This window comes from Acinonyx jubatus, chromosome A3 (assembly GCF_027475565.1).
Source record: "Acinonyx jubatus isolate Ajub_Pintada_27869175 chromosome A3, VMU_Ajub_asm_v1.0, whole genome shotgun sequence".
NCBI classification, from domain to species: Eukaryota; Metazoa; Chordata; class Mammalia; order Carnivora; family Felidae; genus Acinonyx; species Acinonyx jubatus.
Window position 1 is genome coordinate 14,910,520 of NC_069388.1, and position 14,620 is coordinate 14,925,139.

General features: G+C 53.0%; 1 protein-coding gene across 2 annotated transcripts; it reads right to left on the reverse strand.

The window, feature by feature from the left end:
* Positions 1-5,709: 5,709 nt before the first annotated feature.
* On the reverse strand, positions 5,710-12,543 carry WFDC2 (WAP four-disulfide core domain 2). 2 transcript variants are annotated; one of them, XM_027070206.2, is made up of 4 exons: positions 11,832-12,543; positions 11,120-11,296; positions 8,197-8,349; positions 5,710-5,874 (listed from the first exon to the last, which is right to left on the reverse strand). In XM_027070206.2, the coding sequence occupies exons 1-3, from the start codon at positions 11,908-11,910 to the stop codon at positions 8,198-8,200; spliced, it is 408 nt and encodes a 135-aa protein (XP_026926007.1). In that variant the 5' UTR covers positions 11,911-12,543; the 3' UTR covers positions 5,710-5,874; position 8,197. The 2 variants fall into 2 exon arrangements, with proteins under 2 accessions (XP_026926007.1, XP_026926008.1); XM_027070207.2 differs by having other exon boundaries at positions 11,120-11,263; positions 11,832-12,529.
* Between the last annotated feature and the right edge of the window lie 2,077 nt (positions 12,544-14,620).

Consider the following 14,620-nt stretch of genomic DNA (forward strand, 5'->3'; position numbering starts at 1 on the left):
CAGTGACTCATTAAAAAGGAAGAACATCAGAATCATAGGGTCCCAGAAGAGGAAGAGAGAGAAATAGGGGTAGAAGGGTTATGTGAGCAAATCATAGTGGAAAAATTTCCTAACCTGAGGAAAGACACAGACATTAAAATCCAGGAAGCACAGAGGACCCCCATTAGATTCAACAAAAACCGGCCATCAACAAGGCGTATCATAATCAAATTCACAAAATACTCAGGCAAGGAAAGAATCATGAAAGCAGCAAGGGAAAAAAAGTCCCTAACCTACAAGGGAAGACAGATCAGGTCTGCAGCAGACCTATCCACAGAAACTTGGCAGGCCAGAAAGCAGTGGCAGGATACTGTCAATGTGCCGAATCAGAAAAATATGCAGCCAAGAATTCTTTACCCAGCAAGGCTGTCATTCAAAATAGAAGGAGAGAAAAAAAGTTTCCCAGACAAACAAAAATTAAAGGAGTTTGTGACCACTAAACCAGCCCTGCAAGAAATGTTAACGGGGACTCTGTGAGGCAAGAAAAGATGAAAAAAAATATATATATAAATAAATAAATACCCAAAGCAACAAAGATTAGAAAAGACCAGAGGACACCACCAGAAATTCCAACTCTACAAGCATCATAACGGCAATAAATTCATATCTTTCAGTACTCAGGCTAAACGTCAATGGACTCAATGCTCCAATCAAAAGACATAGGGTAACAGAATGGATAAGAAAACAGGATCCATCTATATGCTGTTTACAAGAGACCCACTTTAGACCTAAAGACACCTTCAGATTGAAAATGAGGGGATGGGGGGCGCCTGGGTGGCTCAGTCGGTTGAACGTCCGACTTTGGCTCAGGTCATGATCTCTCAGTTTGTGAGTTCAAGCCCCGCATCGGGCTCTGTGCTAACAAACAGCTCAGAGCCTGGAGGCTGCTTCGGATTCTGTGTCTCCCTCTCTCTCCCCCTCCCCTGCTCATGCTCTGTCTCTCAAAAATAAATAAATGTTAAAAAAGAAAAAAAAGAAAATGAGGGGATGGAAATCCATCTATTATGCTAATGGTCAACAAATGAAAGCCAGAGTAGGCATACTTATATCAGACAATATAGACTTTAAAATAAAGACTGTTTCAAGAGATACAGAAGGGCATTATATCATAATCAAGGGGTCTATCCACCAAGAAGACCTAACAATTGTAAAAATTTATGCGTCAAATGCGGAAGCACCCAAATATATAAAGCAATTAATCATAAACATAAAGAAACTCATTGATAGTAATACCATAATAGTAGAAGACTTCAACACCCCATTCACAGCAAAGGACAGATCATCTAATCAAAAAATCAACAAGGAAACAATGACTTTGAATGACACACTGGACCAGATGGACTTAACAGATACATTCAGAACATCTCATCCTAAAGCAGCGGAATATACATTCTTCTCCAATGCACATGGAATGTTCTCCAGAATACACCACATACTGGGACACAAATCAGCCCTAAGTAAGTACAAAAAGATTGAGATCATACCGTGCATATTTTCAGACCACAACGCTGTGGAACTCGAAAACAACCACAAGAAGAAATTTGGCAAGGTAACAAATACTTGGAGACTATAGAACATCCTACTAAAGAATGAATGGGCTATAACCAAGAAGTTAAAGAGGAAAATAAAACTAACCCTAACCCATAAGAAACTGCAGGCTTTGGATTGCTCATCTGATGAAAAATTTCCAGAGGGGTGCTTAAGGTATGAGGGGCACAAACACTGGGGACAGAGCAGCTCAAGGGGTCCCATCTTTGTGTGTAATGAGCTCACCCCAATAGGTCTGGTCTGGCTGGGCCTGGGGGTTGATGTCTCTGCTGCAGGGGAAATACAGAGACTTCTGAGTTTAGGACCTCTTCTCTCTGCAGGCAGGACCTACCAATGCCAAGTTGCTCTGTGGCTGAGGGGGTCGCGGCAGTTCGCCTAAGTACCACCTTTCAGAGCTGAGCAAACCAAGACCCTCACCAACACGCTGTGGCACTGAATGGAGGGTTGGCATTCTGTCAGCTGTCATTCTGATCTTAAGCTTCCTCACCCTCTCACTTTTGCCATGACTCTGTGGTAGAATTATCAGCTGGGGCAGGAGGTGGGTATTTGTTGTGTTTGCAATGTGATTATTTCACGAGTTAGTTTCCCGAAGATGCATCCACGGGCAGAAGGCAGAGGGATCCAGGCAGCAGCCACAGAAGACAGCACAGCTGGTACATCCCCAGCTGTTGAAGCATCGGTCGGCAGTTGCACGGGGGGGGGGGGGGCGGGGTGTGGGGTGGGGGGGAACTCAAGACACTAGGTGAAGACGCAGGAACAAAAAGGCATTTCTTCCCTGCCCTGTGGCGGTAGTGTAACCGCTCTCCCTGCTCCCACATCGCCCTCTAGAGTCTATTCTTAACGTAACAACCTGAAAGATCGTTTCAAACACAAGTCAGATCAGGGCACATCTCTGCTCAGACCCCTCCCGTGGCTCGAAATTCCCTAGAATAAAAGGCAAAGTCTTTGCAGTGACCACAGCACCCTCCATAATATGTGCCCGCGCTACTTCCCTGAGCTCATCTCCCCTCGTGCCCCTGACCCCTCATTTACTCCAACCACGTTAGCCTTCTGGACCATCCTCAAATACTCAGAGCACACTCTGACCTCAGGTCCTTAGTCCTGGAAGTTTCCTGGGTCCGGACCGCTCTTCCCATGGATTGTCACATGGCTCATACCCTCCTTCACTCAACTCAGTACTTGAATGATGCTTAATGAAAGACCTTCCCTGAACACCCTCTGCAAAGAAACCACACCCACCTCAACCCCCACCTTGGGGTTCACCAGTCCTCTTACCCATCTTTGAGTTATCACTTGACATGATATACATGGTAAACCTGAGTTCATTCACACACACACACACATGAACACACATACACATGCACACACACGTACACACAGACACAGATACACACACACACGCACACAACCTCCTTGGTACCAACCTCCTACCATCTATACATAGTAGGCACTCAATAAATATTTCCTGGGTGAGCAAATGCCTCTGCTTATGTTGTTCCTCAGTCAGGGCTATCCTCTACTGGCCTGTTTTTAGAACTTCAGTTTTTTGTGTGTAACCTCCTATTATCCATCCAACCCAAAGCCTGCGCTTTCCTGCCAAACAGATGCTTGTTTCCGCAGAACAGCCCTTGGGACTGGAGATGGGGCGCAGAGGCATCAGCAAAGCAGTTTGCTGTTGGAAGTAAGAGAAAGTAAAGGCGGGAAGAAACTCTTCCCTGAACTCTGGGGGTGGGGGGGGGGGTCAACAGGACTGAGGGGTTCTGGGAGGTTCCACGAGAGTGACAGTCCCATCTGGAGCCAGCAATTTATCAGGACTCCGGCCCTGGGAGCCACCACCACCCTGCGCCCCCCCGCCACCCCAGCCAAACTAAGCATGGCTGTGGTCTGGCTACATAATACATAGCTCATCGAGACCTGGAAGAGGGGAGGAAGGGGCCAGTTCAGAGCAGTCCCCCCTTCTTTCCTCTTCACACCCCTCAACCAAAGACCCTCAGAGTCCCTGGCCTGCAGCAGCCACTCGGCAGCAAAAGTTGATCAGAAGAATGTCCTAGGCTGGGGGCTCCTCCAAACCCACCCATTTTCTCACGTGACCCACTCTATCCCTTAACCCTCTTTTTCCAGCAGAGTTCTTCCTGTTCATCACTGGGATCCTTGGTAACTCCAGGAACCCTGGTTCTCCCCACCTCATCTTCCCCAGGAGGCCCGTGGGCCAGGACCCCCTTGAAAAATTCCCACCCCCACTTAAGTTTCTGGTGGAGGCCCTGAGGGTCCATCTCCCTCAGACCCCAACTCAGGGTGGCCCCGGGCAGCCTTCTCATGAAGTAAAATCTCAGTCACCAGGTCTGATATGCTGTTGGTGGCACTTCATTTGAGTTAAATCGGGAGCAGCAAATTTGCCCGCTGGCCCCGGTCAGTGGGGAACTGGTAGCAGCTGCCTGGAGCCCTGGGTTAGGGAAAGGAGGCACATGAGCGAAGCAGGTTTGCAGAGTGGGTGCCGGAGGGGAAAGATGGCATGCATACAAAAGGCATACCTCTGCCATCCCTGGGTTGGACGGGACCCCGCCTAGGGCTCTCTCCCCGTACAAACCTGGGGAAAGTGAGGAGAGAGTGGCGGGGGTGGCAGCCACACATTTGGTCCCATCATGGGGCTTCTACCAAGCCCATCTCTGGATGCCTTTGCTGCTGCCCGCAAGGGCTCAGGCGACTCAAGCCTGGGCAGGGACAGAAATCAGAAAAGAGAAGGCTACACTGCCATCTATCGCCAAGGGACAGCCTTATGCACTGAGCACCCACAGGTCCATGTTCACCTTGCATCCCTAACGGGGTGGATGGAGAAGCCCTGGGTCTTTCCTGGTTCATGGCCTGGGGCAGGGACTCACAAGAGGATGAGAAGGATAAGACTGGCCAAACACCAAACCACCAAGCTCTTCTGTCTCCAGACAATTGCCCTCAAGCTGCCCTGATCTCTCACATCCAATGGTGGGTAGAGCAGAGAAGGAGATAAAAGCTGTCCTGGGGTGGGCAGAGGAACATTGAAAGAAGGGGATAAAGAGAGAGGGGCATGGAGGGGGAACAGAAAAAAAAAAGGCAATGCGGAAACAGAAAGGGGCAGAGGGAGAGCAAGGGGAAGAGAGAGAAAAGAGAAAGGGATGGTGAGGAAAACAGGGAAAGAGAAAGAGAGAGAGAGGGAAAGAAAAGGGGCAGAGAGGGTGAGGACTGAGACAGGGCTAGATCTCTGAAAGAACACAGAAGAAACTGCTAGAATTGGTGCCTCCACAGGGCACGGGGCAGGGGGAGGAGGTCAAGGGTGAAAGACCCTTTTTGTTGTTGTCGTTTTCACCTTTTGGATTTTGGTCCATGTGACTGCATTACTTGTACGAAATAATGGTTTGATTTTAAAAAACCAGTTAAGGGGCGCCCGGGTGGCTCAGTCAATTAAGCATCTGACTCTTGATTTCGGCTCAGATCGTGATCTCACATTTCGTGAGTTCAAGCCCAGTGTCAGGCTCTGTGCTGGTGGCATGGAGCCTGCTTGGGATTCTCTCCTTCTCCTCTCTGCCCCTCCCCCCTCTCAAAATAAATAAACATTACAATAAATAAATAAACAAACAGATAGATAATGAAAAACAATCAACCAATCAAAGGACCCCAGTTTTGCCAATTTCTGTCCATGTGGCCGCAAGCAAGTCACTTGCTAGACTCCTGGTCTAGAACACGGGACTGTCATTAGCTACATCGAGGGTTGTTTTGTGACTCCAGGAGATCTTGCAAACAAGTCTCCCAGCCCTGGGTCCGGGGCACAGAGAAGTGTTGCAGGCCCCGGCAATGAATGGGAGTGACTTTGGAAGCATTCCATCCCATCTCTGAGCCTGTTCTCTCTTCCACGTCCCTCCTGCCGAAAGGACAACCACCAACCTCCCAAAGAAAACGCTATTATACGAGTAGTACACGAGCCAAGCCCTGAGTGTATGTTCACTGTCTCACAGTTGATCCCTCCCTGGACTTCATGCCAGGATGACCGGGTCGCCACCACCCCCTCCCCCACCCCACCCCACCCCCCATCAATCCAGAGTCAGGAGAGACAGGGACAGAAAGGTTAAGAATGGAGGCCATGGCCCTTCCCCCAGTGCTGGAAACAGTCACTTTATTGGTTGGAAAAGACAAAAGCTGTGCTCAGCCCTGGAGGGAGTGCAGAGGCCAGAAAGAGGGGAGCCCAGCTGGGCTGGAGCCAGGCAGGGCCGGGCAGAAACTTCCACTCCCCCACTCCTCGGGTGGTGGTGGCTAGAGCTGGAGGAAGAAAACCATAATAATACATCAACAGCAATACGCAAAATACTAGACAAGAAGACAGAGCTTAAATTCTGGACCAAAACCCCCCCGACTCCCCCCTTCCAGCACACACCCACAGCAAAGCCTCACCTTCCTGAGGCCCTGGGGCTCTGCCTGCACTTCTCTGCAGGCCCTGGACTCACCTCTTCTGCTTCAGACCTGCCCGGGACATACCTGGGTAACCGTGGCCCAATTGACCGCTGGGGCCTTCCTGAGGGACAGCCATCATTTATCTCCCTCAAAGCCCTTCTGCCACCAGGAAGTTAGAATGTCTCCATTCCTTGGGTTAAGCTGGGATTCGCTGGTCAAGGAGATCTTATTGAGCTCATTTTACAAGCAAAACAATTGCAGCCCCGGGAGGTAAAAAGGCTAGTGAAGTCAAATCCACACCCGGGTCTTCCTGGCCACCAAGTCCAGCCACCTACTGGCAGTCAGGGAGGCAGGAGATGACTGGCATCACTGGAGAGCTCTGGGCCCTTGGAGACCGTGGTTCCCTCCCAGGCACTGAAGGGACACCTTGAAATAGCACCCACAGGGCCTCGGGCACACCCTCCCCTCTCTGTAGCCTCAGTCCTCGCACCTGGGCAATACCGGGCCCCACCAGTGACCTGTCGATCCCCCGGGGTGAGGGCTTATCAAGGCTGCCCCACCATCAATACTGAGATGTGAACCAAAGGGCACTTCCAGGTTCTTGCTCCCCCTGCACCTCACCCCACAACCGACCTTCCAGTCGTCCCTGAGGACTGGCCAGGATCATCCCTCTGCCAAGCCTGCTCCTTCCCACCACCACGCCACCTCCCACCCCATGAGGCTTTCTCCTCTGTTCCCCCAGCGCTCAACCCTTCCCTCAGTGCAGCACTGATGAAAGGCTCTCCGAGTGTCCGTCCATCCGTCTGCCTCAGCCACGGGGCTGCAAGCCCTGTGACGAAGGGCAGTGGACACCTTCTGCCCCAGCACCTGGCACAGAGACCTGGTCACAGTGCCCGACGTCCCCAAGGGCCAACCAAACACGAGCTTGGGGTCTTGTATTTACTCCCTCACACTTACTCTAGGACTTGATATTGTTTTATTTTTAGTTGTTACTAGAGGAAGAGAGGCTCCACAATCCTTTCCTTACATGGGCAGAGCCACCAGAGGTGGCCAGATGTGGACCCGGCCTGCTACAGAGCCAAGTGCCCCTCACACTTCAAATATACATTTGATGTCTGCCGTGTGTGTCCTGAGAAGCCACGCTTTGGGCGAAACTAAGGATCAGCCTTTGGCCTCCCACTGGCCACATGCAAAGAGCCTCTCACCTCCCCACCTGCTCCTGACACTGTCCACTGTCCTCTCTCCCAGGGCACAGCTGCTCCCCCAACTGCTGACTTTCTAAGTGCATGCTAAGGCAACAGAGGAAATCTCTTTCCCTCACAGCCCAATTCATCAGCTGTCCCCTCTGCCTTCACATACGTCCCAAACATAGCCACCTGCCTCCCCTGGTCTATCACCTCCCAGCTGACTCTCGCAGGAGCCTCCTAGCTGGTCTCCTGCTTCTGCCACTGCCCTCTACAGCCTATTCTCCACCCAGCAGTCGGAGCAATCATTTCCAAATCTGAGTCAGAGCATGTCCATTTCCATGGCGGCCACATCTCCAGGTCAAGACTAAAGTCCTGTAATGACCTATCAGGCCCCTAAGACATGTTCCACTTACCCCTGACCGACCTTCCTCTTCCTGTGCCCTCCTCGCTCTCACCCAGCCTCCTGGCTTTTCATGAAACACCAGGGATGCTCCTGCTTTTTGCACCTGCTGCCCCTTGCCTGTGACACTCCCCCCAGATATCCTCACGCTCCCTCCCTCAAGTTCTGGCAAGTCTTTGTTCAAGTGCTGCCTTCTGGGTGGGACCTTCCCTGAGCATTCCTGTGGGGGGGGGGAAAAAAGGCAACCCCACTTCCTGCCCACCCTGCCCCACCCCTACTCCCCTTCTGTTTCTTTTTTCCTCCAGGGTACTTTTCTCCCTCGAACATTCTACGGAATCTACTTCCTTATTTATTTTTCTTTGTTGCCCATTAGCACATAAAACCCGTCAGAGTTTTTGTCTGATTTGCTCACTCATGGGCCGCCCTCAATACCCAGAGCCGTGCATGGCACATGACACATAACAGATACTTGCTGACTGGATGAAAGCAAGTAAATGGACGACATGAACAGAGCTGTGTCCGCCAGGTCCTCCTTTTCAACCATCTTTACCCATAGGCTTCGGTGCACTTCCTTCCCCCCCACCGCCCCCCCCCCCCACCTACCTCAGAAGACGGGAGTGATGCAGGACACCTTCCCGCAACCATTGTAGCAGCATTTCAACAGGCCAGGACACTGGCTGTCCACCTTGCACTGGTCCTGGCAGAGGCCGAGCTGGGGGAAGTCAGTGTTCACGTGGGGGCAGGAACCTTGCTTTTCTGGGGAGAAAAAGGAGCAACGGGAAGTGGGCAGAGGGGATGCCGGGAGATGAACACCCCTCCCGGCACCCCCCCACCCCGCCCCCGTGTCACAAACAGTAAAGCTGCCCGCCTGTCTGAGTTGATCCCAGAGTCGCCTAGCAAGACCGTCTGCAGACCTCTCCTCCTCCTGCTCCCTCCACCCTCGATTTTGAAATCACAGGACGTGAGGTGGAGGCCCAGCTCTGCCTTTTCCTATCTCTGCGGCCTAACGTGGAGAGCAGAAATGTCCCAGAGCCGCTGTGCCTTCGGGTGCTACGTGAAATCAGCGCTGCCCACATCATGGGGTTGTTGTGAAGCCATGGGGGCCATGCGCATGCACTCCTCACTGAGAACCAAACTGCTTTGCCACAGTGATGAGAATGAGCACTGCTGAGTTAGCACTTGCTTAGCTCCTACCGTGTGCCAGGCATTATTCTCTGCACTCGACATATATTAACCCCTCTAATCCTCACAATAATTCTACAAGAGGGAGAGGTACTGTTAATATTTCCTCAGGTTGCAGATGAGGAAACTGAGGCACCAAGAGGTTAAGTAATTTGTCTATTACTCCACCCATGGAGGCAGGACTGGAAACCCAGGAATCGGGCTTCAGAGTCTGCGCACCAGACACCCTGCTGCTTCGTAAACTGTGCACGTGTGACGGTTTGCATACCCACGGTCTCTTCACTCACTCCACGCCCCCCCCCCCACTCTCCCATCCGTGGCTCACTCACAGACAACACCGCAGAGAAGTGCTGCTTACAGTGTTCTTGGTGTAGATCCATTACCTCCTCTAATCCTCACATCAAGTATTTCCTCTGTCGGGGCTGTTTCTAACCCTGCTCCTATCTCAGACCGGGAAAGTGAGGCACAGACAGGTGCCACCAACACCACACCGCTGGTAAGAAGCAAAACCAACACCTGAGCCCAGCCTGTCACCACCCATTTACACACACACACACACACACACACACACTCACCCTATGCTCAACTTCCTGGGTCAAGGAGAAGGGAGCTGGGCTCAATTCCCAGAAGCCCCAGGAGCAAGCCCAGCCAAAAGTCAAACACAGGCACAGAAGTGGCTGATTAGCTGCGGAGGACAGGAGTGGCTGATTTCCTAGCACAAAGAAATCCATTCCCTTGCAAAGGGCAGGAGATCTGGATACTGGGCTTCTCTGGGACAAAAGGGAGTCGGGAAAGGGTTACCGACAAATTGCGCCACTGTGTATAGAGTATCTACTCTCCACAAACACATCTTCAGTGTGTTATTTCATTTAGCCCTCATGTTAATCCTACAGGGTTTGGGATTATTATCCCCAGTTTGCCGAAGAGAAAGCAGAGGCTTGGAGAGGTAAAGCGACTTTCTCAGGATCACATGACTAGCAGATGGCAGAACTAAGATCCTAGTCGAGGAGGCCATCTGGCTCCGTCCCTCTTCCTGCCTCAGTCTGTCCATCTGAGACAAGGGACCAGAGAAGACGGCACCTAACAGTCAGGCACTCCTTCTGTCCCCAAGGACCTCTCTCGTCTGTCTGTCTGTGTGTCTGCCTCGTGCTTCCTCTCTCTCAAGCTCCACCTCTCCTGCTGGTCCTCCTCTCTGTGCTCCAGGTTAGAGGCCTCCAGACCCAGGAGCTGCTGATGGGCAGCTGATTAGCCAGCTGATGGGCCAGTCGTCCCTCCACCTCTCCGCTTCCTTGCTCATAAATCTGAGGTCTCTAATTATAAACAGTCCCAGCCACTACTGGTATCTTGGGAGAAATAACAGAGCATGAAGATACAAGGGCTGTATCCTGGATAAAGACCAGTAATCACAATACCTGGGTACCCCAGGTCATATCCCTGCTTCTAGCCCTCAGTTTTCCCTCTGAGAAGTGAGAAGCTTGGATTCCACCTTGTCTAAGCCCATTCCCTGCTCTGATGACCGTCCCCATAGCCTGGTGGGAGGGTAAGCTCTAGCAAGGACCTTTTGTGGACCCCCCAGGTCTTCACATAATTCCCTCTCTCTCCTTACAGTGGAAGAGATTGTTTTAAAGAGGAGGAAGGGGGAAGGGGTGCTCTGGGAGGAGTCCCAACTTCCTTCAAACCAGCCTTCCAAGAAGGGGCAAAAGTTGAACTTCGCTATGACTCTTGCGGAGCTACGGAGTGACGGTGCGGCCTGGGCAAGAGCCTTTCTCTGACGCTCACAACCACATCTTTAAGATGGGCTCGGCGCTCCGCTAATTCTGTAAAGTGTCTTTCCGTCTGGACAGGGGAAGCCAGGGGAGTCTTGCCAGGCCAGGCGCTCTAAGTCCTTCCGCCAGAGCTGGGGGACGCCCCAGGGGAGGGACTCCGAGAGGCCTGAGCGCCCCAGGTGTTGGGACCCAGCCCACTCGCCTGCCTGCCACGGGCTTCCCTGCGGCTCCAACCATCCGCGGAGGAAACTGCGAACCGGGTGCCCTGACCTCCGGAAACACCTTCCAGCCTGTGCTTGCCCGGAAATCCGTCACGCACTGGGGAATGGAATCCGGCCAGGGGTGGGGGACCTCCCTTCCCCCGCTCCCCCGCTGCGCTTCAGCGACGCCTTTGTCCCCCCCCCCTCCCCCCGCCCGGGGCCCCGAGAGGGAGCGCACGGCGAATCGGGTTCCATCCGTCTCCACTCTGCAGGGGTCCCTGGGTGCGGCGGGAGCGTCCCCCTGCCCCGATCGCGGCGCTCTGCCTCCTCCAGCGCACCGCGCCCTTCCCCGCCCCGCACGGGGCGCCCCGGAGTTACCGTCGGGCAGGTGGCAGATGGTGGCGCAGCCAGCCTGGCAGCACTTGAGGTTGTCGGCGCATTGGGCGTCAGATTGGCACTCCTGCGTACAGTTCAGGTCCGCCTGCAGCTGGGGGCACACGCCCGTTTTCTCCGCTTCTCTGCCTGGGAGGCCGACGGTCAGTGGGGCCAGGAGCCCTAGTCCCGGAAGACGCCCACCTGGGGCCCCAGATCGCCAGCTCCTAGGAATTAAGTCTCTGGCCCTAGGCGCCCCCCTTACAGCCTTCAGAGGGCCCCACCTCCAGGCCCGGGGTCCCCGACACTTGTGAGTACAGGGTTTACCTAACCCTTGTCCTCAGAGTCCTCAATCCTCGGGGGACACCCCCCCCCCCCGCACAGCTGAGCATCTAGAAGCTTCCGATGTGTCGGCAGAGGGTCCCCCCACCCGCCACTAAGTCTCCACCTTCGGCACAGAGCCTCTGCCCCAAATTTCAGTCTTCGTTGGTCTCCCCCACCTCCAGCACATTGGACCCCACACCTTCAGCTCCAAGGGTCACCACCTTCAGGCACCAGGGAATCCTCAAATTTTGGTCTTCACGGGTGTCCCCACTTCCGCCCCCAGGAATCCCCATTCCTCCAGCTCTCAGAGAGGCTACGTGCAGCTAGCCCCGGGCCTGTCCTGGCGCTCCGGGAGCGGCCCCTCTGGGCGCCGGGGTACCCCCGCCCGGCTCACCTGGGACAGGGGAGAGGCCGAGCAGCAGCAGGCCGAGGAGGAGGGGGACGGCGTGAAGGCCGGGGCGGCAGGCAGGCATGGTGCTGCGCCGGGCGGGGTGCAGGTGTGAGCCGCCGCCCGGATGCGGGGATTTAACGACGCGCGCGGGGAGGAGTGGGGCAGGGGTGGGGCGACGCCGGCGGGGGGGAGAGGGCTCAGCGGCCACCGCGGGCGGGCTGCCACCTCACTCCGTTTCACAATCCCCCAGGATCAGATGTCACTCTTGGCCCCGGTGGGAACCAGGAACCTGAGCAGCTTCCAGGCCTGGCGCAGCTAGAGACCAGCTGCGGCCAGACCCTTGTCCCGCTCCTCCCTTCCCTCCTACCCCCTGGGGCCTGAGCACCGGGCTGCGGTGGCGAGGGCCGAGCCCCTGACTCCTGAGTCTCCCTGTAATGCCTGGAGAGGGAAGGGCAGGGCCCACAGGAAAAAGCAGTAGAGCCTGGGGATTAAGTGGTTAGATTTGGGGCAGCTAGATCAGCGTGTTGAAGGGTTGAAGGGTTAGTGATGGAGGGCTAGTGTAGTGATACAGAGCACACGGTAGGGGCTACAGAAAAAGCAGTTGTTTTAAATAAATTAACCCATTTGGCACAGAAACTGAGGCCCATGAAGGTGAAACCCCTTTTAAGAGCCTCACACCATTTTGGACATGTTTCTCTCTCCCTCACCTTGTCTTGTCCTCTTTCTTTCTTTCTTTCTTTCTTTCTTTCTTTCTTTCTTTCTTTCTTTTCTCCATCTCTTTTCCACACCAACATTCTGTCAGGGCTGACTGTGTGCCAGGCTCAGTACTCATGGTCTCATGGAGTCTCATCCATCTTCCCAGCAGAGCTATGAATTGAGAATTACTATTATCATCAGCTGTATATGCCAGTCAGAGATTTCGACCTTTCCCTCAAGGTCCCATGCAAAGCTCTAGAGACAAGGTTCTGGACCCACATCTCCTTCCCTTCAAGCCCTTGTGTTTTTTCCCATTCCATCATAAATATTCACTAGGTGCCTACCACATGACACATATCGGGCAAGACAGTTGGTGCAGAGAAATGGAAGGAGCCATCTGGCGTTGACTGTGCGGTGGTGGGGTCTGGGTATGATTTCATCTTCATTATGTCCCAGCTGAGGAAACTTGAATGAATCACCTCCCTGTTCTGAGCTTCCACTCTGTCATCCACAAAGATGGCGACCGTATAAGAATTCAGGGAGAACATGAATGTAATGTTACTGCCATGGACCCGCTGTGTACTCACTGAGGGCTGAGTCCACTTGATTGACATAGGAACTCCAGCCTGGACACACAGCACGTTGTAGATCAGCGAGTGTGAGAGCTTGATAAATGGTGTCTCCTGTAACCAACGAGCCTGATAAGTATATACCCAAGCTTTAGAATCCAGGCTGGCAAAGGTTAGGGTTACCCAGGGCATTAGACAAGACCCTTCCTGCACCAACAATCTGAGGCTCTGTAAGCCCCAGGAGGTCTTTGCTGCTGGAGGCTAGAGGGTATCTGGGGCACGGACCATTGGGATGACCATTGGGATGACCGGTGAGTAAGGCTTTGGTGACATGAATATATCAGGCCACTGTCCCCACAGATGGCTCCTGCTAAAAGAGGCCGAGAATGCCTCCCCCAACTTCCCATGCCCGTCCTGGGGAATAGAGATGTGCCATGGTTGCAAGGGGCCAGGGCTGTTTACTGAGGTCGGAGAACAGTCAGCAGCAATGAGGCAGGAGCCAGGTGGGGGACAGCACTAGGCACACTCCTGAAACTCAGTCTCGGGCGTACAAAAGGCTAAAAGCCTTTGGACCCAGTTGGCTACTGGGCTGTATTCAGCCTTGGGCACAGCTTCTTTCTTACACAGCTACCCAGGCAGGGAAACTGCCCAGCCATGCTCCTCCCCAGCCTTTACACCCCCCCACCTCCCAACCCCGCCCCACCTTCCCTACTGGCTGGCTCCGGCTTCTTGCAGGAATGCCACTTAGTCTGAAGCTGAGGGGGTTGGGCAGGCCAGAAGATGGAGAAGAGTTTCCTCTGCCAATGGCAGACAGCATGAAAAGATGTTTCACTTTTGTGATCTTAGGCTCTGTGCTAAGAACACGCATATATATATTTCCCTTCTCCATGAAAGGTAATAAGGGCAGAGGCTTTAGAACCAATACATTTGGGTCTGAGTCAGGGATTGGCCACTTCCTGGTGTTAAATAACACAAGTTAAATGGAGTAAATTTTAAAGACCTAATTAGCTTTGCTAATTGATTCATGAATGGGGCAGCATTCCATCCAGCAAGTAGAGGGGAGCTCCAAAGGGGGCTACAGAAAAGGAAAGGTTTTTAAAGATAAAGAAGGAGCAGAAAAAAGGAAATCATTAACAAAGTATCTATTGTCTTGGGCAAGGGTCACCCTCCTAAGAGAAATAGAAGGGTTGAATCGATCAGTTTCCTAGGGCTGAGCAGGAAATTCCCATGTTGACTAGTGAAAAGTTACATTTCTAGGGGGTTGAGACTGCAGTCAGGTTGGGTGTTAAGTCTTGGTTTACTGACTTGGGGCCTGAACCTAGGTGAAGCCACTTGGGGCCTGTGGTTTTCTTTTTAAAATCACTCCCTTTTGACCAGAATCTCAGCTTAACTGAGAGATGGGCTCAAAATTTAAGGCATTAGCTCTACTCTCGGCTACTCTATAGTTCTTGCAGCTTCTGCTGATCCCTTGGGTGGTATCACAGGTCATGATGTTTTTGGTCAATCGCTATGATATTCACAGGTTAT

Coding starts and splice junctions, on each gene's coding strand:
- WFDC2 (XM_027070206.2), bottom strand. CDS start 11,910: ATGCCTGCCTGCCGCCCCGGCCTTCACGCCGTCCCCCTCCTCCTCGGC. Junction 11,297..11,831: donor CGGCCTCTCCCCTGTCCCAG/GTGAGCCGGGCG, acceptor TTCCGGGACTAG/GGCTCCTGGCCCCACTGACC. Junction 8,350..11,119: donor CATCTGCCACCTGCCCGACG/GTAACTCCGGGG, acceptor TTTTCTCCCCAG/AAAAGCAAGGTTCCTGCCCC.